The sequence below is a fragment of the Eulemur rufifrons genome, chromosome 9 (assembly GCF_041146395.1).
Source record: "Eulemur rufifrons isolate Redbay chromosome 9, OSU_ERuf_1, whole genome shotgun sequence".
In the NCBI taxonomy this organism is placed as follows: Eukaryota; Metazoa; Chordata; class Mammalia; order Primates; family Lemuridae; genus Eulemur; species Eulemur rufifrons.
In genome coordinates this window covers 1,645,026-1,667,605 of record NC_090991.1, presented here as the reverse complement: position 1 = coordinate 1,667,605, position 22,580 = coordinate 1,645,026, and the positions used below count along the sequence as shown (strand labels likewise).

The following is a 22,580-nucleotide window of genomic DNA, read 5'->3' as shown; positions in this document are numbered from 1 at the left end:
ACAGTTATTCATTATCCTTTCATCCATTAATTTATATATGTGTCCAGCAAAACACACCGCTTCTGAATCCATAAAAAACACATCAGCTTGCTCAAGTTTCTGGAAGAGAACGACCAGGCCAGGAGCCGCAGCCGAGACATGGAGACACCTGGGTCAGAGAGGTTCAAAGGACGGTGCCAGCAGGCTGGGAAGGCTGGCAGCGAGTCCCTGACCCTCCCGTGAAGGAAGGGTCGGCTGACCAACCAGTCTTAGAGAACGGCAGAGCTGAAAGGTACCTTGAGAACTACCTACTCTTACCTCCTCCTTAACAGAGGAAAGAGGTAGGGCTGGGAAGGAGACGTTGCCGGTTCCAGCAAAGACGAAACTACAGCCGTCGTTCAGTTATTCTGACTCTGAAGTAAAAACGTCTTTGAAAACATAACAGGACTGAAGATCATTAATGAGTTAAATAACATTCCACTTTGTTTTAGTTATTGATTTCTGGGTAATAAATGATAATTTGCATTCCTACCCAGGCAATTCATTTGCCACCTACATGACTGTAACAATCCCTCAAATGCCCATTTATGCAAAGTGAGAACAGGGACCAGTCATCCTAGGTCACAATCCAGGTGCTTTTCGTATGCTCTTACCTTCTCTTAGTTGTACGTGGAGGACCCCATCAAAGAATGTTCTGCAAGTTCTTTGGCTGTGGCTGAACCAATAATGACTTTTGAGTTCTTAGTAGATGACTGTCAAGGTCAAATTGAGTTTCAGTCAAGAACTCATTCAGCCAAGAGGAAAAAACTAGGTGGCTTCTGGAGCTTTGAGGGTATGAGCTGGTTTCAGTTCTTGCTCGTGTGGTTGGTTCAAGAAGTAGCTGAGCCATCAGCCAGTAACTTCCAGATAGTCAGCTCTTTAGAGAGGCAACTCGCCAGAGAAGTGCAAAACCAGACAAGAACCTGTCACTCGCAGTTGTCTCATGTCCTGTCAAATGCAGTGACAGGCAAGAAACATTTTGATGCCTAATTTTAGTAATATACCATGTTCTCATTGGTGTCAGTTCTAAACTTTTGAAATGTTTTGTGATAAAGGATTAAACTGCTGGATTAGGGAAGCAGGTTTGCAAATCACTGAAAAATCAAATAAAAAACATTCTGTGTTAAAAAAAAAAATTGACCTTAAGTTTGAAGATGTAGGAAACACCAGATAGAGTCCTAAACTGTCAGAACGCACATAGAGATTTCCTATGAGATTAGGGTTCAACTTGTATGGTCTGCCTTGGATCTTATGTATGAAATGCAACATCTCGTATGATAACCTATTCAGGGCCACCACGGAAACTCGGGACTTGTCTTTTACCACATATTGTTAAAACAACATGTATATGAAGCAATACAAGTTCTGACTTGGTTCCTCTTCCAAAGACGTATAGTATGGAAGCAAGACAAAGAGAGAAATAAACGAAAGCAGACACAAAAGCAAATCAGAATGACCTCACAATCATTTCAACAGGGAACACTATGAAATCTAGTCTTCCTATTCTCCTTCTACCTTCACTTAAAAATCACATCCTTTGGTGGCCAGATGGTAGAGGTGTGACTACAAAATAATGATCTTAATGGTGCGCACCTGCAGTCCCAGCTACTTGGGAGGCTGAGGTGGGATCGCTTGAGCCCAGGAGTTCGAAATCCAGCCTAGGTAATACAGTGAGATCTCCCCTGACTCCCGTCTCAAAAAAATATATAATAAATAAAATAATGCTCTTGATTTTGACTTTTCAAGAGGGAATTGTGGCACTGGCTACATGTCTGATCGTGATCTTTCTCTAGAGGCCATTTTATATAAAAGTCACAAAGAAATGAGAGATTAATTGGAACGGGATTGACAGGAGAATCAAAACAGAATTCTGAGAAGAAACCTCTTGTCAATGCCATGAAATTCATAACAGAACATCAGACCCAAAGGCTCAGAAGCAAGGCAATGATCCCAAAAAACATGTAAAAATTAGGGCAACTGTACAGCCCAACATTCAGAACCCACTAAATTGGATTTAAAAAGACTATATTTCATATTTGAGATATCTTAAAATTCAAAACAACTTACTAATATCCAAGAATTTCAAAGTTAAGGACACTGATTCTTTTTTTTTTTTTTTTTTGAGACAGAGTCTCGCTCTTTTTGCCCTGGCTAGAATGCCGTGGCGTCAGCCTAGCTCACAGCAACCTCAAACTCCTGAGCTCAAGCGATCCTCCTGCCTCAGCCTCCCGAGTAGCTGGGGCTACAGGCATGCGCCACCATGCCCGGCTAATTTTTTCTATATATTTGTAGTTGTCTGGCTAATTTCTTTCTATATTTTTAGTAGAGATGGGGTCTCGCTCTTGCTCAGGCTGGTCTCAAACTCCTGAGCTCAAACAATCCACCTGCCTCAGCCTCCCAGAGTGCTAGGATTACAGGCGTGAGCCACCGAGCCTGGCCAAGACACCGATTCTTGATTGGAGAAAGAGAACATTGCATTAGATAAAGCCTAAAATACTGTTCATAATCTTGTCTATAAACTATTTACATTTTAAATAATAATGAACTTTGAGCTTACCTTAGGAACACTTTCCTCTTAAACACTGCTGTTAAGTAGAGCTTTCTGGGCTAATACATTGTGTGGTTCTCCCTCTCAAGAGCAGAAGGGCACATCACACATCAGCGAAATGTATGCCTTCCACCCTCGTCCTTTTCAATAAAATGTGTCATGTCAAGGCCTTTCTGAAATCTCTCATGGGTGTTGCATGTCCCTGGGCCAGGAGGAGAGAGTCCTTTATCCGGTGGCAATTCCCCTTGGCAGGGGACCTACGCAGAGTGCTGCGTTAGCATGTATCAGTGTGCGATCCCCTACACTAACAAATACCACGATTTAATGAGCACCCTAGACATGACTTATATTCTTTAAACCTAGGAGGACACTTGGCTGGAACTTGTCCTACATATGTAAGTGAAGAGTTTTGCGTCACCTTATACTAGAGAACGCAGTGGCTGAGCCCTGGATGGAATGTTCCCAGTGGGGTAGTGGTGGCAGAGTGATCCTTGAAAAGGAGTACAGGATCCGGCACAGAGAGACACAAAGCATCCCATCCCCACCAGGAAGCCCCATGCACGGTGATTAAGTGAGAAGCCAAGCGCGAGCTTGGTGCCCGTCGGACTCACGGAGGGCCGGCTCCCTGGCCACCAACCTGCTGTGGCCCTGCACGTCCCCCAGCTCCTTCTGCAGCCTGGCGTTCTTCTCCTCCTCCTCCAGCAGCCTCCTCTTCACGGTGCGCAGCTCCTGCTGGGCCTCGCACTTGATGTCGTTGGCCACCACCACCGCAGTCTGCAAGTCCGCCTGGAACCGCCTCCACTCCTCCGTCTCCTCCTGAAAATGCGGAGCCCACCCCTGCATCAGGTGCCTGCTGGGGCCTCCACCCACAAGGACGGCCAGCAGTACCCGGCGAGGCCCTGCTTCGACAGTACCCCCCCCCCCCCCGACAGGAAAGGGCACAGGTGGGAATTCCACCTGCACGCTATCAGGGTTCTCCACCCTAAAACTGAACGACTGCTTTGCTTTTACTTCCTGCCAACAAGAACTTATGGCTTTAGGGCCCAAGCCACAGAAATGTTCCAAGAGAAAGCAGGACAGAGAGAGTAACCCAGACCTAAGAGGGGGTAATTACAGGAAGATGATGGCAAAGGCTCCCGCCACTGCTCTAGCGCACGTCTCACCTTTATCTGCTTCGTCAGAGCCTTCAGTTGCCTCTCCAGGTCTGACTTCTGTTCCTCCAGCTTGATCACGTTACCTGGAAATAAACAGTTCAGGCAAGTATTGGAAAGTCATGACTCTTGAAAGAAGGTGAGCTAGGCAGCCAAGGGGCAGCTCCGGATGCCGCAACAGGCTTTCAAATCCATCCGTTCTACTACACATGTAATTTTTAGCACCTTAAAGACAGGGAGCTGGAAGTGAGAGGTCCTCCAAGATAGAGAATGGGATGATCTGGAAAATACTTAATAAATGGTGTGTGTTTAGGTTACAGCCTCAGAAGACAGGCTGTACAACCCTGTGGCACACGCGAAGAGGCCACAATAGCCACTTGCACACGGACCCCAGGCCTCCCTGATACGCACACGTGGTCATTCTGAACGTCCTTCCTGGCTACGGGCCAGAGGACCTCCACGTAATAGAGGACGTGGCTGGTTGCTACTCCTGCGACTTCTAAACCAGTTTCCAGAGTCTTGGTTTTTAATCACAGTTAAGCCTCAGAACCACCCGTGACACTTTTCAGAAGCACAGATCTCGCCCCAGACCCACAGGGTCAGAATCTCCAAGGACAGATGGAATCTGGGCGTGTGTATTTCAACAGCTTCACAGGTGGCTTGACCACCTCTCTCTGCTTAAGCACATCTTCAGCCCCCCAGTCTCCTCGCCTCCGATTCTCTCTATATCAGAGCATTTAAATTTATATCTGATCATGTCAATCCCCGAGTTGAAATTCCTCAGTGGCTCTTTCTGCTCCAACGTAGAGCAGCAGGTGTCTATTAAGGATGTGAATCAGAATCACCAGAGGAGGCTTAAACCAAAGCTGACAGGCAGGTCCTGCCCCAGTAGACCTCGTTCAGCATGAGGGACCTGAGAGTTTGTATCTGGGGTCAACACTGCAGAGTAAGAAAATGCTCCTTAACTTCTTTTTACTTTTCAGTCCATTTCTCTCAAGGCTTCTATGGGAAGCAGTGATTGGTCTAGGGCTGGATTTGTGTGTCCCTGGGTCTCCTAGCAAAAAGATATCTTAGTACCTTAGTATCCTGAACTGAAGTTTAAAAGCTCTCCAAAAGACGGCCAGCATTATTTTCACTCTTGGTACGTGATGCCCTAACCACAGGGGGTGGGCCTGAAGTTTGCTCTGGACATTAATTATATACTGGTTTTCCTGGTGTGTCTGTGCTGACTTTTAAGGAATTAGGGACAATACAAACATACTCTCAACAGAAATATATCACAAAAACAAAATAAAACAGAACGGAACTTGTCTTCTTTGACTTTATTCTTTGCAAGCGTGGGCTATGTTTGGAACTCTACACCAGCTGATGATGTCTAGGTTTTCAGCTGTATCCTGAGAACAGCCTGGGTGACACCGACACTGACGCTGGGGTTCTGTGACTCCACTGTGCGTCGTGTCTCAGGAGGAACGGAGCTGCCACTGCCAACTTTCAAGCTAACCAGTTAATCAAGGTCTAGAGCACAACAGAGTCTCATTGTCTATGGTAGCTACATAAGGCTGCCATGCACACTCTATCAGCAAATCCTGTACTTTGCTCCTAGGGGAAATACAGGGTTAGGTTCCTGACAGGCTCTGGTCACAACATTTTTGTCACCCAGAATGCCATTTGCGTTATCAGGTTCATCTGCCCAGGTCCTTATAGAACAAACCAGTCTCATCATCATTAAAAACCTGCTCTTCCCATTTCTCTCTTCCTGCACAGCACTGAGCAAGTGTTTTTAAAATTCTTCCACCTCCTCCTGATCCGCAGAACCTGCCTTGCCTTCGAGGTTAACTTTTCTCACACCTTGGGGCCTTTTGAAATTTGCAGCCAGGCAGCATTAGATGAGACGGGTTTAATGTTTTCCTGACCCTCCCTGGGCAACGTGAACATACATTTCTTTGGTTTGTGGCCTCACAACAATGCTGTCTGCTACTTCTTAAAACTGGCTGTCATCTCACAAATCCATGAATTTGGCCGCACTTCCATCTTTCCACAGCTTCGTCACACTGCAGGTGTCACTTAGCACTCCTGAGGGCGGCCTGGCATGCACACTGTCAAACTTCCTCCTCCGTCCAGACGCTCTGTCTCCTTGATTCGACAGCACTGAACTCGTGCTCAGCAGGACAACAGCTCGCGCCTGAACAGAGCGCATCTAACACCCGTGTTGCCCTGTAAGGCGTACCACAGCCTGCTCGTACTGAGGGACAGCAGACGGCATTTCAGCATTGTGCTTGGGCCATTTTAAACAACCAAATCACCCAGAACAAGCACAAATATGGTACTAAATAGACCCTGAAAAAGACACATGCACAAAGCACAAGAACTGAACCAAAAAGGCAGAGTGTCGCTGTCTGACCTCAGCTGGGGATGTGAGTGTGGGACGACTGAACTTTTTGCCTCTCTGTGCATGTCCGAACACGGCAGCAGAGGTGCTGGGAGTATTGATTTCAGGGTTACAAACAGATTTTAGCAAGTTGGTGAATTCATAAATGCGGAACCTGTGAATAACGAGGATCACACTGGGGAACTTCTCAGGCAACTGACTGAGCTATTTTTAGTAATGGCGAGTGGAACAAAGAGCTTTGTGCGTTAAATCCTTTGTTAACAAAAGCAAAACACATTAGATGTGATGATTGATAAGGCTTATTTGGACAAAGCAGGCAATGTTTAACTAATCTCTTTTAAAAATTTTTCCTTCTTCAGAGCAAACAGTGAGTCCATAAACAAGCCATATACTGACACCTCTTCAGTAACTAAGTGGCCAGCACCCTAAGTTATTTGATACCCTGCCATCAACGGGACACACGCTGGAACTGCTCTCTCCCTCAGACCAGGAGCACACGCCGTTCATCCCACTCTGCCCACCCGTCACCCACATCTCTCTATCCCTGACATCCGCAAGACAACAGGTGCCAATACTCGAAGACTGGAGCGAGCAACTTTCTCTGAATGGCCCTCTCCTACCCTGAAGACCATCCTCAGGAGGAGTCTGTGTGGACTCTGACTAGGTCTCAGCTGATCTGCCCTAACACCCCGCCTCCAAGCGGATCGGGCTGTCGAGAGACAGAGCAGCAGGTCTAGGGGCTCGGGCATGGCATTCCTAGTACATCCAAAAATCTCGTTCACGATCACCCGTGCTGCTGACTCATGTCCAACAGTCTTTTCTCGCTCATCCAGTTTTCGAGTTAGTTTAAGAGATTAATTTTTCTTAAGTGTCATTCTTCCTGGGAGGTTACTGAACACAGAGAAGACTCTTCACGTTTCCCAGCAAGCATGGTTAAAACCCTTCCCCAGGCACCCCCTGCAACTGGGTTCTTCAGTATCCTACTCACACCTGCTCCACGTTTCACCTGGGCTTGGTTTTACTCACTTTCTAACTCACTAATGAGCTGATTGTTGTGTAACTTGACGGCCCGGTGCTGCTCCACCTGATCTTCCAATTCAAATATGGTTTCTTTCATGTCTTTGATCTCCGCATCACTCTCTGACGCTTTCTCTTGCAGCTTTAGGCTGGTTCTGCTCAGCTGTTCTGCCTGGTGATCACATATCTCCTTCAGGTAAGCATAGTCCTTTTCCACCTAAAATAAAAGGAAGGTTCCCTGTCAGTTTAACAAGAAAGTCCCCACGATGCAGCGCACGGGATGCTCTCAGCACGTGCGGGCTCTTGCCTTCTTGGCCTCAGAAACAGGCAAGCCCTGCACCGTCCCAGAAACATCACGTACGTTTCCAAACGGCCCATTCCGTGCCCTTCCTACGAGCAGAAAGCAACGTGCACACACGTCAGTACCTGGCTCCCCCCCGGCCGCGCAGCGCAGCGCCCCGGACCGGCCGCCGCACCCGGACCGGCCGCCGCACCCGAGCGCCACCGCACCCGGACCGGCCGCCCCGCCGGAGCGCCACCGCACCCGGACCGGCCGCCGCACCCGAGCGCCACCGCACCCGGACCGGCCGCCGCACCCGAGCGCCACCGCACCCGGACCGGCCGCCGCACCCGGAGCGCCACCGCACCCGGACCGGCCGCCGCACCCGAGCGCCACCGCACCCGGACCGGCCGCCCCGCCGGAGCGCCACCGCACCCGGACCGGCCGCCCCGCCGGAGCGCCACCGCACCCGGACCTGCCGCCGCACCCGAGCGCCACCGCACCCGGACCTGCCGCCGCACCCGAGCGCCACCGCACCCGGACCGGCCGCCGCACCCGAGCGCCACCGCACCCGGACCGGCCGCCGCACCCGGAGCGCCACCGCACCCGGACCTGCCGCCGCACCCGGACCGGCCGCCCCGCTCGCAGCCCTATGCGGCGGCGCCCCCTGCAGGGAGCCGCGAGCAGCGCCCCGCGCCCCGGCCGACCGCAAAGCCGCCGCGGCCGCGCACGCCGCAGGGAACCCAGCTCCAAACGCAGATGGGACCGTGCGCCACAGACAGAAACGTGGCCCGGCACAGTCCTTTCACCTGTTCGATTTTTATTGTTAAATATTTCAAATATACAGAAAAGCACCCAAAATAACAAGATAACCGTGCACCTAAACAGACTTAACAATAGTTAAAATTTGCCGTGTATGCTAAATATTTTTACTTCTAGTATTTGTTAAAGCCTCAACATTCCGCCCCACCTCAGAAACTAATAAGCATTATCCAAAAACTAGGATGTGGTCATTCCTTGAATGTTTTTTCACATTTACTACATAGGTATGTGTCCATGATAATATGTATTATTGTTTCGGATGTTTGAAAACTTTCACACAATGATTTTCTGCCATATCGTGCACTGTCTGCATTATACCGCACGGTGCAACGGGACAGGCTGTGTCCGCCACCACACTGTGCCGCCTGTGCTCTCGCGATTTGTTCCTAACTGCGTTTGAGACGTCTCCTTACCCATACACGGTGCTAGGTCGTTACGTTGCTTCAGAGTATTCCACTCTCTGGATATATTAATTATTTTATTATGAAAAGGCTGCAATAAACATCACTGTCCCTTTTCTACAGTCTTTTAACATTACTAAATAGCTGAATATTTACCAGGTAATCTAAGCTTGATAGCTTTCTAGATTTTGGGGGGTCTTCATGTGCAATAAAAATTTGTTTCCAATTACATTTCAGGTGTAAAACCTTCTGGCTGTGAGCTCTATGGGGACAGGGACCCTGCCGCCTTTATTCACCATTGTACCCCCAGTGTGGACACAATGTCAGACATACAGGAGGCACTTAATAGATATTTGATGGACGAATGAATGTATGAACAGGCATTGGAAGGCAGTACTGCAGCGGCATTCAACTGGGAAGGTATGTAAAGAAAAAGGAAGGAGATGGAGAGAGAGAACCGTGGGGAAGCAGCAGAGTGCACCGCCCGTGTTAAGGGTGAGCGCTGCTCTGTGAAACAAGTGTGTGGGCTCTGGGTGGCCATGTAAGATACATCATTGCAGGCTGTGGTGCAAAGTTTGAAGGCTGAGGAAGCACATCAAAATGGCTAAGGATGCATACTCTAGAGCCAGACTGCCTGGGCTTAAATCCCAATTCTACCAAATGAAGACTTGTATTCTTTAATCCCTCTGCCTCAGTTTCCACATCTGAATAGTGGGGGCGGTTAAATGAAATAATGCATTTAGGAGATTATCACAGTGCCTGGCACATAGTAAACACTCAATAAAAATCATTCTTTCCCTCATAATTGCCTTAGGACTTACGCATACAGTATTAGATAATATAATATAGTTCCATTTGACCAAGAAAATCACAACACTGGAAAAGACCAAAAGTCTTATATCTTAACCATAGCTACTTCATTAAACAGGAGATGACTTTCAAGGAGAAGAGGGGCACGGCATTTTAGATACTAGGAGGCTGACGTATGACAGCATCTGAAAAGCAGCAGCAGAAGGCGGCTTCTGAGTTTTACATCCTGGGGCAGCCCAGGGCCTTCTGCAGAGCTGGCTGGCTGCATGGTGGGGACCCTCAGGCTGACGGCCTGTCACCTGGAGCCTAGAAATATACATGTAATTTGGCTGCGGCTACTGTGGGTCAGGAGTAAAACCGGGGACTGTAACGAGGCAACCTGAAGGCGGAGCACCCTGAGGAAGGTCTCGGCACGCAGGTGAGGCCGCCGGCCCCAGGGGCTCCTACCTCCCCTTCACTTCTCCCGTGCTGGATCCTCACGGTCACAGGCGCCAAATGGTGACTTGGCAGGAAGGGGAACATGTGATGGGTGCAGGTGCAGACTGCAGGGGTCAGTAAACCTCCAGATCAGTGCACCATTTCAAATGCACACATCACTTCTTGACGTTGAAATAATTCCCTCAAGTTTAACAATATATGCCAGAAACCAGCCGGGCACGGTGGCTCATGCCTGTAATCCTAGCACTCTGGGAGGCTGAGGCGGGTGGATCGCTCGAGGTCAGGAGTTCGAGACCAGCCTGAGCAAGAGCGAGACCCCGTCTCTACTAAAAATAGAAAGAAATTATCTAGCCAACTAAAATATATATAGAAAAAATTAGCCGGGCATGGTGGCGCATGCCTGTAGTCCCAGCTACTCGGGAGGCTGAGGCAGGAGGATCGCTTAAGCCCAGGAGTTTGAGGTTGCTGTGAGCTAGGCTGATGCCACAGCACTCACTCTAGCCCGGGCAACAAAGCAAGACTCTGTCTCAAAAAAAATAAAATAAAATAAAATAAATAAATAAATAAAAAGAACCAAGGTCTCATCCTATACGTCTGACCACAAGAATAGAGAAGGCAGAATAAATAGAACAAGAAAATAGGTTGGTAGTTAATCTAGCAATATTATCAATGCATAAAGAACCAAGAATTCAGTAGGTGAAAAATAAAACCATGCTGTGAGGTGAAGACATGGCTTAAACATTCCCGCATTACAGTTATTTTTAGTAGGTTCTCATAACAAAGAACGTATCTGGAAGAATTATGTCCTTTGAGAAATCATTTAATCCTTCATTCAAATATTCACATACCAATAACACAGAGACATAGGCAGATATAGAATTAGGTCATTATAATAAATTCTGAATAAATTCCAGATAAAGTTGTACAGGTAATTCTGTTAGAAACTAGCAAAAGTGGAGAAGTGGTCTTACACATGGGAAGATCTTTGGCACGTAAAGTAACATTTCACTTGGCTTTTGACTGAATTTGGTGACTGTGTTTTCCATTCAATAAAATTATCTTGAACATTGCCTCAGAAGAAGGAACAGGCAAAAAGAAAGAAAGAAAGAAAGAATGGTAGATTATCTTGAGTGCTTCAAAAAAATAGATGCAAGGGAGGGAAATGGTAGAAAGTTATGGTCCTACCAACCCACCTTCGATTATGTCTCCGCTAACACTGTCGAGACTCTTTGCAAACCTCAGCAATGTGAAATCCATTGGGAGGAGAACACCCTGGTTAGACACTTTTTACTGCTTTTACAGGTCCTGGAAGGGCAAAGGGAGGCTTCAGGCATGACAGCCGGCCTTGGAGGTGCTTCTGGCCTAGAAGCACAGGGCCCTCCAGGCCTCCTCTGGGGCGGGACTGGCAGGTGCTGACAGCAGTCTGGGCTTGCAGGCCTGGATATCCTTTCTGGCTCCAATGACAACTCTCCCTCCTCAGACCTCCTCCACATTCTGTGATCCTTGTCTCAGGAACAGCAGGGCCACACATTCCATCACACAGGCTAGAGATCTAGGAATGGACTGAAACACCTCTTTCCTGCACATCTCTAACAGCACATCAGTCACCAACCCTACTGAGCCTACTTGGTGTCCAAATTCTTTCCAACCCTTGTCCTCCCTCCTATCCCACTCTCTGTCCTTCATTCTTTCTCACCCAACTGTAGCCAAAGCAATCTTTCTAAACTGTAAATGCAATTCTGTAACTCCCTTGTTTAAAATTCCTCAGACCAAAAGCACAAACCACCAAAGGAAAAAAAAAAAAAAAACAGTAAATTGGATTTCATAAAAGTTAAAAACGTTTGTGCCTCAAAAGACATTATCAAGACAGCAAGAAGATAACTCAGAGAATGGGAGAAAATATTTGAAAACTGCAAATATTTGTAATTTGCAAACTGTAAATAAAGGATTTGTATCTAGAATTTATAAATAACTCCTACAACTCAACAATAAGACAAGTTATACAATTTAAAAATGGACAAAGGATTTTTAAATAGTTATTCCTCCAAACAGGCACTCGAAAAAAATGCTCAACATCATTATTCCTTGGGGAAATGCAAATCAAAGCACAGTAGGACACCACTACATGCCTGCTAGGAAGGCTAACTGTGGCCCTCACACGCTGAGATTGCTGGTGGAAAAGTAAAATGGTGTGTGTGGCCACTTTGAAAAACAGTTTGGCAGTTCCTCAAAGAGTTAAATACAGAATCACCACATCACTCAGCAATTCCTCTCTTGAGTAATATATCCAAGAGAAATGAAAACATATTCACACAAAAACCTGCACACAAACATTCACAGCAACATTATTCATAACAGCCCAAATGTAGAAACCACCCAAATGTCCGTCAGACTAGATACACAGAGCGTGGCACACTCACGCGACGCACCTTGGCCACAAGGAGGAAGGAGGTGCTGATCCACGCTACCACATGGACGCCCCCTGAAAACACCGTGCTAAGTCAAAGAAGCCAAACACAGAAGGCCACATGGAGTATGACTCCATGTATATGAAATATGCAGAAGAGGTAAATCTATAGAGCCAAAAAGCAGATTAGTGGCTGCCAGGGCTGGGAGGGAGACGATATTGGGGAGGGACTGCTAATGTGTAAGGATTTTTTTATGGGGTGATAAAAATGTTCCTAATTAATCGTAGCGATGGTTGCACAACAGTGTGAGTATGCTAAAAAGCACTGACTTGCATACTTCATGTGGATTTTATTTCAACAAAGCAGTTATTTTAAACATTTTTTTCTGAGAATCCCACCATCTTAAGGATAAAGCTCAAACTGCTTGACGGGCGCCCCCTCCTGGGCACTTCCAGTGACGGCCCTGTGCACCCCGGGGACAATAAACTCCCACACTTCCTGACCTGCCTGGCTTTGGGGCCCCAGGACTCACTGCGCTCTTCCAGCAACATTCCCACCATCCCCGCCGCCCGTTCACCCGGTGAACGCCTACTCCCTTCAACGTTCAGGTCAGAAATCAAACATTTCTCGATGACTCAGGCTTTCACTGTGAATCTCTCCATTATATTACAGGCAGGTAAAGTTGTCCTAGTTCAACAGAGGCTTTCAAAGGTTGTTTCCTACAAACCAAAGGGCTTTGGCTTTAAAAAGACAGTGACAGCGTGTCAGAGTCCTTTTTAAGGACTTTTTCTCTATCTTCTCTGCTTTCAGGGAGCTGGGAAGCTGTTTAAATCAGTGGTTAACAGCAAGAGCTCTAAGTTCAGACCTAGCTCGAATCCTAGCTTCATCAATCAATTAATTAGAATAATAACTATTCTCTGCCTGTTTGCACAACTGAAAAAACATTAATGACAGAATCTACAGTATGAGATTATGATGATTAAATGAGATTAAATGATCTAAAGGTTCTAATAGTACCTAGCACATATAAAGCACTAAAATATTAGCTTTATTATTTCAATATGATAAACTTCATTTCTGAACATATTGATATAGCAGCATCTATCCTAATTCTGTTGCAAGTTTCTCTGACATTCATTCATCTGATAAGCATTTACTAAATACCTAATATATGGAAGAAATCGCAATGCTGAAATTATATACAGTATAAGAGTAAATAAACCTGGATTGATAGCTTAGTAACTTTACCATGAGTACAAATGTGTGCTGTTTTGTTTTGACATCTAGATTGGCCACCACAAAACTCCCTCTGCTTCTTTCTTGGCCCTGTTGTGAACAGATACTGCAGACAGACGGCCATATTTTATTCTTACTGGCCTAAATTTGAATTCTTACTATTTCTTTTTGAAACACTGCTCTGCCAAGAGAGAGGAGGATATGCTAGTTTATTTACACTTCTGTTATGGAAAAAAAAGGGCTGATGGAAAACTCAAAGATGAGGATAAAAATCTGTATTTCACCTTCGGGAACTTGGAGGAGCTTCAGAAGCAGGGCTGTGACCGGGAGCGACCTTCAGAAGCAGAGGTGCCTCACCCAGGTGCTTCCCAGGACACGCTGGGACAACACCCGGGCTCACAGGCCAGTCCTGCGGGCAGGTGGAAGGGAGAGACGGTGCTCAGGCCTCACCTCACCGAAGGTAATAACGTATCTAAGGAGAAAAATGAGTGTAACACAGGGGGAGGGGGTCGGGCAAGGAACCCAGAAAGGGCAGCAGCTGATGCCAGGCCCCCAGGGAGAAGTAGCCCCCCTGTGGGATCACAGGGGTTGGAGCCACAAGGTTCTGCAGATCTGGCCCGGCCGGCAAGACCACCCTTCCTCAAACCATCCAATCGCCTCCACCACACCTGCAGGGTCAGCTTTCGCCCCTTTGCACACGGTTTCAAGAGCAGAGACCTGGGTGAGGGGGATCCGGCAGACAGGCCAACACGTGACTATCATGAATTGCGGACCACACAACTGTCGCAGCTCAGGTAACAAAGACACAGGCGTTCTGGCTTTGTCATTTAATCTCCATAAGCCTCAGCTCTTGGTGAACAGCAGGCTCTGCACGGCCAGGCTGGGGCCTGCGGCCTCTCCCCAGCTGCCACCCACAGTCCCCTCCTGACTTCCACCTCCTCAGGGGATCCAGGGGAGCTGGAAACAGGCTGTGGACAAAAGCGTCCGACACGCCTTCTTGCCAGCATGGTGTCAGCCTGTTTCACCAGACAGTGGACGTTTTGTGCCAGAAAGGGGGCAGATGAGGTCTGCAGTGACGATGATTGCGTCTCCCTGTTTGCAGCTAAGCGACCTCACCAACTGTGCAACCACAGCAAGTCAGTATTCAGGCGGGAGAAGTGTCCCCTGAGGTTCCCCTCAACCCCACCAAACGGACTTGCCAACACGGTGGAGCATCTCCAAGTGGCTGGGATGGGCAAGGGGCTTGCACGCAACCCATCCTGGTGGCTCTACTACGACACACCTCACGGAGGCAACACGGAGAGTCCGAGAGACAGAGGCCCCACAGAGCCGAAGGAAGAGCTCTAAGGAAGTGGCCCTGTAGCTGAGACTGAAAGCCTAAGGGAGGCACCAGGTGAGTGAGGAAGGGGTTGGGTGGCGGGCCCTTTAGGCAGAGAGAGCGTCCCCCTCACCACGTTTCCCAAAAAGCACACCTGGCCAGGAACGAACAGGTGTGGCCGGGCCCTGCAAGGAGTGAGGCGGTGAGTCTAGCGCGGGGGAAGGGTCTGTCTATACGATGAGATCACCGAGTACTCTGGGGGGAAAAGCGAGTCCAGGCGGGAGGCCAACAGTGCTCATTCCCCGCCAAAGCCGCACCCCACCCCCTTTCCTCCTTTCTAACAGAATCCCAATTTAGTTTAGGAGTCAGGCTGAGAGCTTGTGATTTTGAGAGAGGTGGGCTGGGGGTGGCTGTGTCATTGGTCTCACCTGACCGATGAGATGTGAAGCGAAAGCTGCTGGGGCGTTCTGGGGAGACATGCCCTGCCGACAGCCCCGGCACGTGGGGCCAAGACGCTCGGTGGTGCTGAGCTACGCTGCACCCTTCGCAGGAGGCCCAAGAATCACTGAGCTGCCAGCCCCAGCCTTGGCACCCCGGGCCACTGCTAGCAACCACGCGTTTCCCGACCCCAGGCCTGGGAGCGGAGGGAGTGTCTGCTGGCTTATGTCGCCGACAGCAGCGCTTTCTGTTCCTCACAGCCCAAAGCACCGCCTGCATAGACTCCTGGACCAGCGACTGTTTAAACCAGGCGTCAGGATCTCTTGAGTCCTTTGAGGCATCCGTTTCTGATGTCGTGGATATAGGGTGATCCACTTGCCGCATTTTCCTCTCACATTTTGGTTCTGCCAGTGGCTACTCTAAATCAGTTTGGCTCCCGGATCAACACTGGTTACAACTGGTCATTTCACCTCTACTGGTTCTCCCCTGACCACTCACAGTGAGCGGTTATTTATAATCTCCTTAATCCTCTGGAAGAAACCCAAGTTTCTGTAGAAAGAACTAAGTTTCTAAGGATACTACCTACACGCTTTCAACGTCAGGGGAAAAATAAGTATTTTTCTTTTAAAACTTCTAGGTTTTAAGCTTAGTAAAGATATTTGAACTTGAAATCAAGATCCCAAACAACTGAAAAGGTGAAAGTAAAAAAAAAAAAGTTTAAAGCCAGATTATGTTATAGTCTGGAAAAACAATAATTCTATGCAATTCCATGCTGCTTGCTGGCTAGGGCAGGTACAAGTCTGGTGCTAGGAGGTGGCGGCTTTGGGATTCTGTGGAAATCAGACCTTTCCTCAGAGCTATACAGAAGTATGTCATATGGCCACAGATCAAGCTGCTGGCAAAATGCATATGGTGTATATCAGAGAGACTGAAGAGAATGGTGATATTAGCAAACTGCTGAATTCAAAGTGGAAGAAAAAGCCTACAAAATACATAATTACTGAGGAAGTCCTATCAATTTCCCATTTATTACATGAGGCAGAGACCTACCTCCTATTTTAGTTTATTTTATTTATTTATTTTTTGAGACAGAGTCTCACTCTGTTGCCCGGGCTAGAGAGCCGTGGCATCAGCCTAGCTCACAGCAACCTCAAATTCCTGGGCTCAAGTGATCCTCCTGCTTCAGTCTCCCAAGTAGCTGGACTACAGGCATGCGCCACCACGCCTGCCTAATTTTTTTATTTTTAGTAGAGACAGGCTCTTGCTCTTGCTTTTGCTCAGGCTGGTCTTGAATTCCTGAGCTCAAGCGATCCTCCTGCCTCGGCCTCAGCCTCTGAGTGCTGGGATTACAGGCATGAGGCACCGCCGCCCCCCCCATCCCACCCCCCCAGCCGGCCCCTACCTCCTATTTTAAAAAAGTACATCTGAAGACTTTTCAAAGGCTCTTCCAAATATTAACAGTATCTGAGTAACTTAAGTAACTTATCTAAACTGGAAACATACAGATTTACTAAATCTACTAGATTATAAGTTGGTCTGACATTGCTTTTCCCCTTTGTAAATGGGTTACTCTGTTCTTTTCTCATAGTATTCACCTTCTGCCAAGAATTAGGGAGGATGAATGCAGTGCTCAAGGGGCAAAAGCTGGTACCTGGTGACTGACTGGACAGTCACTCCAACATCTGCTGAAGGCAGTTGTATTTGAAGGTTCTACACAAAAACGTTAAGTGAAACGATTGAGAAGTGAAGAATTAGGATTTACCCCAGGAAAGCAAAGATGATTTAACACTAGACTATCTCAGAAAAGCCATTATTGTAATTCACCTCGTTAACAAATTACAGGAGAAAAATGCTATGATTACATAAAAACTATCATTATTGTGTCAGCAGATACAGAAAAAATTCAATCCCCATTCTTTATTTAAAAATAAGCCAAACAAAACATATCCTAGCAAAATACTTATACAACATAATAAAGGGTATGTACTAAATGCCTACAACAAACATACTTAATGATGAAACGTGAAATGCTGCCCTTTAAATTAGGTCCAAGACCAGGATCCACCCACCATCACACTTTTATCCCACACTGCACAACGTAAAGGTGAAAAAATCAGTCACTGGGTTAGCCATGAGGACCCAGAACAGCTCCATGTTCTGCACTGTGGTTTTGTGCTAGAAGTGATCCTGTTATCTATCCTCTGGACATGAAGCCCCTAAGCATAATGTGAATTCATGGCTGCTGGTGGATTAGTTGATATTCTGCAGTGCGACACAAGAAGCTATCGGTCTGTTTAGGAGGTCTGGGTTTTACTTTTTCTACAGTAATATAAAAAGGCAGGAAGATTAGTATGTTACAGATTCACTGCCTGTCAATGTCTCTGTGCACATAAGATAGCATAAAATCACAGACCTAGGATCTCGATATGTATAAAAGGAAACCCTATGTGGTATCTTACCCCCATCTTTACCTCAAATCCTTACCTAAAAATACTAGCTGGGATCTTTTTCATCCCACTGTCAGTATTTGATAATTGTTTTTTTTTGTTGTTGTTATTATTTTCTTTTTTAGAGACGGGTCTCACTCTGTTGCCCTGGCTAGAGTGCAGTGGCATCATCATAGCTCAATGCAACCTTGAACTAACTCCTCGGCTCAAGTGATCCTGCTGCCTCAGCCTCCCGAGTAGCTCGGACTACAGGCACCTGCCACCATACCCGGCTAATTTTTCTATTTTTGGTAGAGACGGGGGTCTCACTCTTGCTCAGGCTGGTCTCAAACTCTTGACCTCAAGCGATCCTCCTGTCCCGGCCTCCCAAAGTGCTAGGATTACAGGCGTGTCCATCACACCTAGCCTAGTATTTGATAATTCTAGTTAGCAGGCAATTAGACATGAGATATATTAACAATAGTTTGATTTTATAATATTAATAACAGCTTGATTTTCAACATATATGTTGTGCCTTGCACTCTACAGAGAATGTAAACACTTTCCTTTTTCTCTAAATTATATTTAATTTGTCCCAGAAGATTCTAGATTTTATTGTCTTTATTTAGCCAAAGCTACAAGAAGGGGCAAATTCATACCTTTGAATGCTTTCATTATCAACCAAGAAAGGAAAAAGTGAAATGAATGAAAAATTTTACCCGAGAAACTAGGAAGAAACCAAAGAAATATACCAAAAAGCAGGATGAAAATAAAGGTAAAAGTAGAAATAATCAGAAATAGATTAACAGTAGAACTGATAAACTAATCCAACTAGTTCTTTGTATTCTTGGAATGTGGATGGACGTACTCTATTCTTCTGGACAGGAAGATTAAACATCATAATCAAGTTAATGTAGGTTTCTATGCATGCCTAAATGTGTATGAACCGAGGAAAAGCCTGCAAGGACATATTGCAAAATGTTAACAGTTTTTTTTCTAAGCAGTGAGATTAAAGGTAATATTTATTTCCTTTTTTATACTGTGTTTTCTAAATCTTCGGTAATGAATATATCACATTATGATCAGAAAAAAATAAGCTCTTTTTTAAGATACCAAATGATTTCTCATTGATATATGTATTTAATGTTATGCCAAAATATACAAGAGACAGATGAGGGACTGAGAGAGTTCTTCAAGAAGGTCCACCTGGGAGATTAAACATTTTGTAAGAGTAATTTGTAACTCTGAAGCAAAAAAAGAATAATCTTCTTCTACAAGATAACAAAACTTAATGTAAAGCTTCAATTACCAACCTACAGTTCAAATGAGTGCCTGGCCAGCAACCTCTAATGAATTACTTCCATACATTCAATAAGACACTTGTGAATTTAGAACACAGGCAATGGCAGGAGCCCTAACACGGGACACCACTGTGACCAGGGGCGGCTCAGTGCGGAATCGGGCTGCGGCTGACTGATCTTAAGACAGAAGAGGCCACAGAGAAAAGTCTCCCTGGGAGCTCCCGGCATAATTTGCTTCTCGAAACAGTGACAGCCCCTGAAGTAAGGTGGGAAGATGTTTTCAACTTCTCTCACCAGCAGACCCCTAAATCGCCGACCCAGAGCTTGGCGGAAACAGGAAACAGGAAGCTGTCTCTCTGCACCTTCCCGCACTGCCCTGCGAGGTGGGCAGAGGTCATCAGTCACCACAAGTCTCGCAGCATGTACCAAATTCCAGACTGATTAAAGAACTTTTTAAAAAATTTAAAAAGTGATTATTTATTTGATCTTGGGCTGGGGAAGATGTCCCCAATAAAAAAAAAAGGTTTAAGAAAAGGAAATAATTAACAGATTGGAATGACGTAACAATTTAATATCAAGTGTTGGCAAGGGCTCAGGGAAACAAGTGCTCTCATGAACTGCGGGTGGGAACACATTGGCATAATATTTCTGAAGGGCAATCTGGCTGGATGTGTCGAAAGTCTTTAAAATGTTTATACTCTTTGACTCGGTAAGTCAACGTCTAGGAATTTCTCCTACAGAAATAATCAGAGAGATATAAAAAATGTATTTACAATATTGAAAGACTGGAAAGAACATAAATGTTCAATAATACGTACATGTTAAACAACAGGGGACTAGTAAACATGAAATATTTATATAATAAAATACTATCTGGCCTTTAAAATAATGTTTAAAAGAATATTTAATGATGAAAATACACTGAGAAAAAGTTAAACATAAAAAAGTCAATAACATGTACAGGATGAGTCTAAATTTTTTTTTAACTTGTGAGATACACATACACGTACGTGTATCTGGAAGAAAACACAAAAGAGTGGTTTTTTGGAAAAATTGGAGGTGATTTTTAACTGCCTGTTACTAGTAGCTAAAAGCATGCTACCTGACAGATGTCGTGGCTAACTCTCACTTGATCTTTCTCAGCTCAGTTGCCACTTCTTCTGGGAAGTCCTCCTATCCTACCCCATCTCTCCCATATCACACTAGGTGTCTCTCCTTTGCACTAGACTGGGTCCGGACAGACTCTATGATATCCTTTATCATTGCATTATCCTCTCTTATTTGATTCACTACATCCCCACGACATTTTGAACTGCCTGTAGTCAGAAATGTGAGTGTTTCATTTTTGTACCCCCAATTCCAGTCTGTCTGGAACCTAATGGGTCTTCAAGCTAGAATGCTGGATTCATGAAGGAACAGACTGAGAAACTAGTTCTCTTTGCTCTGTGTGAATTTAAGGGTCAAGGAGAGAAATGTTAACAAAGATGAGCAAATACCAGTTAAAGAGATATCCCCTCTTACCTTGGCGAGCAGGCTGGAAATACGTTTAATTTCACCATTTGCCTTTAGTAATTCTTGTCTGAGCTCGGCACAAGACAGTTCCAGTTGATCTTTCTCGGCTCGAGCCATCTGCAACATTTCTTGAACGTCACAGCTCTCCGCCATGGGCCCCGCGGTGCCGGTCTCTGTGGACTTCTTCTCTCCCTCCACATGAGCCTTCAGAGACCCGTTCTCCAGCTTCAGCCCTTCCAAGGAAAGCCTACACTCTTCCAAAGTATTGGCCATCACGCTGTTATTATGCCGTTCCAGTTCTAGAAACCCATTCAGTTTTTCATTTTCCTCCTTCAGACATTTAACCATTTCCAGAGCGCCTTGATTTTCTTCCTCGACCTTCCGTAAGCTGCAGGTCAGCTGCTGCTGAATGTTGAGCAGCTTTTCTCTCTCAAAGCGGCCCTGCTCAAGGATGTCTGTGCACTTCTGCTCCAGCTCCAGGATTTTCCCTTCTTGGGTGCTGGGCTCTTCCTTCTTTACTCGCTCTTGTAAAAGATTTATCAGCTTCTCGTTTTCTTGACTTAGCTGCTCCGCCCTCTCTCGATGCTGATGAAAGGAGGTCTCTAAAATCGTCTTCTCATCCACCAGCTTCTCATTCTCGGCCGTCAACTCCTGCACCATCTGCTGCTGGTCCGACAATTCCTGCAGAGTGGCCTGCAGCTCCTCGGCGGTGCTGTGGTGGTTCTCTTCCATCTTTTGAATCTTCTCGGTGAGGGAAGCCAGGGACAGTTCGCTGGCGTTGTGTGGGGAGCTCCCGGTGGTAGAACACTTCGAACCCTTAAAGGGGTTACTAGAGGAGGACAGGGGCCTCGAGGGGGTGTCTGCTGTAATGTGCTCAAAGTCAGAGGCATCTGGTGACAAAGAAGCTTTGGTGACATCGCTGCTTGAGGAATCCGACGTCCGTAACGCATTTCCATGGATGGTTTTTTTATACTCATCAATCTCATTTGACAACTGATCTCCGGTCGGGCTTCCGAAGCTCGACTCCTGAGTTACGGATGTCGGGCAGCTGCTGTCGCAGGTGTGACTCGCTGCTCCTTCTGAATTGGGGGATTGCTCAAGATAGGTCAGTTTCTCTTTCAAGACCCGGTTTTCTTCTTCCAGATGAGCAAGCTCTTTCTGAAAGTTCTTGTTCTTCTCCTCAAGAACTCTTATTAAAGGTTCTGTGTCACCAGGCGAGACGGATGTTCCATCTCCATTTGGGCCCAAAGCATCAGTCCCTTCGGTGTTCAGAGTCCTTTTCTCTTTGAATTTCTTTAGTTCACTTCGAAGCCTGTTAATTTCACTATCTTTTGCTTTGGCTTCTGCCAAAAGTTCCCGAACCTGCGACTCGAGCACAGCCTTTTCTCCACTTTCATTCTCTTGCTTGGGCTTTGAGGAAGTGGTCCTCAGGTGCTTGGTGGGGGTGGGGGTGCTAGAAGAAGTTGGACTGGACACCAGTTTCCTGGGGTTGGAGGGACCACGTGGCACAGACCTCTCTCTTGAGACGCTTACTGAAAATTCCCGTGGCGCTGGAATGCCTGTCCGTTTGGTTGTTGTGACGGCCCCTTAAAGACAGAAAAAGAAGAAAAAAAATGGAAAAAAAGCAAGCATTTCTATAAACAAAACCCAAATGACTTCAAATCATGTGGCATAGTGGACAGTGTGGCTGTCACCCCCTCATCCACTGCCTCCTCCTCTGGCTAATGACTCAGGTCTGACTGGGGTTTAGGCACCTCCTCCACAGCCCCCACCTGGGGGAAGCTGACTCCGAGTGCGAGCTGGGCGGAGCACTCCCATGCCCAGCCACGGCGGCCGGATCGAGGCCCAGGCACACACCTCGATTAGGATCAATGAGACACAGGAAAGGTGCTGTGGGCAGGCTGTCAAATATCGCCAGGCAGGGGAGAGAAACCGCATGGGTGTGGGAACGGTCGGCAGCCACCCTGCCCTCACAAGGGAATACAAACAGCAGCGTGGAGAGAAAAAAGCTAAATCCTTACTGGCACTGATGAGTCGCTGAATCTAATCAACCCTGAAGCTTGGCCT

At 46.6% G+C, this 22,580-nt stretch overlaps 1 protein-coding gene across 3 annotated transcripts in view; it reads right to left on the bottom strand.

Moving 5' to 3' along the window:
• The window catches only part of SPECC1 (sperm antigen with calponin homology and coiled-coil domains 1), a 174,891-nt gene that overhangs the window by 79,345 nt on the left and 72,966 nt on the right, over nucleotides 1-22,580 (bottom strand). For all 3 annotated transcript variants that reach the window (XM_069481867.1, XM_069481868.1, XM_069481869.1), the window contains exons 3-6: nucleotides 20,523-22,099; nucleotides 7,133-7,340; nucleotides 3,730-3,803; nucleotides 3,178-3,382 (exon numbers count right to left, since the gene is read on the bottom strand). In XM_069481867.1, coding sequence (XP_069337968.1) covers nucleotides 3,178-3,382; nucleotides 3,730-3,803; nucleotides 7,133-7,340; nucleotides 20,523-22,099 — 2,064 coding nt within the window. The remainder of the gene's footprint in view (nucleotides 1-3,177; nucleotides 3,383-3,729; nucleotides 3,804-7,132; nucleotides 7,341-20,522; nucleotides 22,100-22,580) is intronic.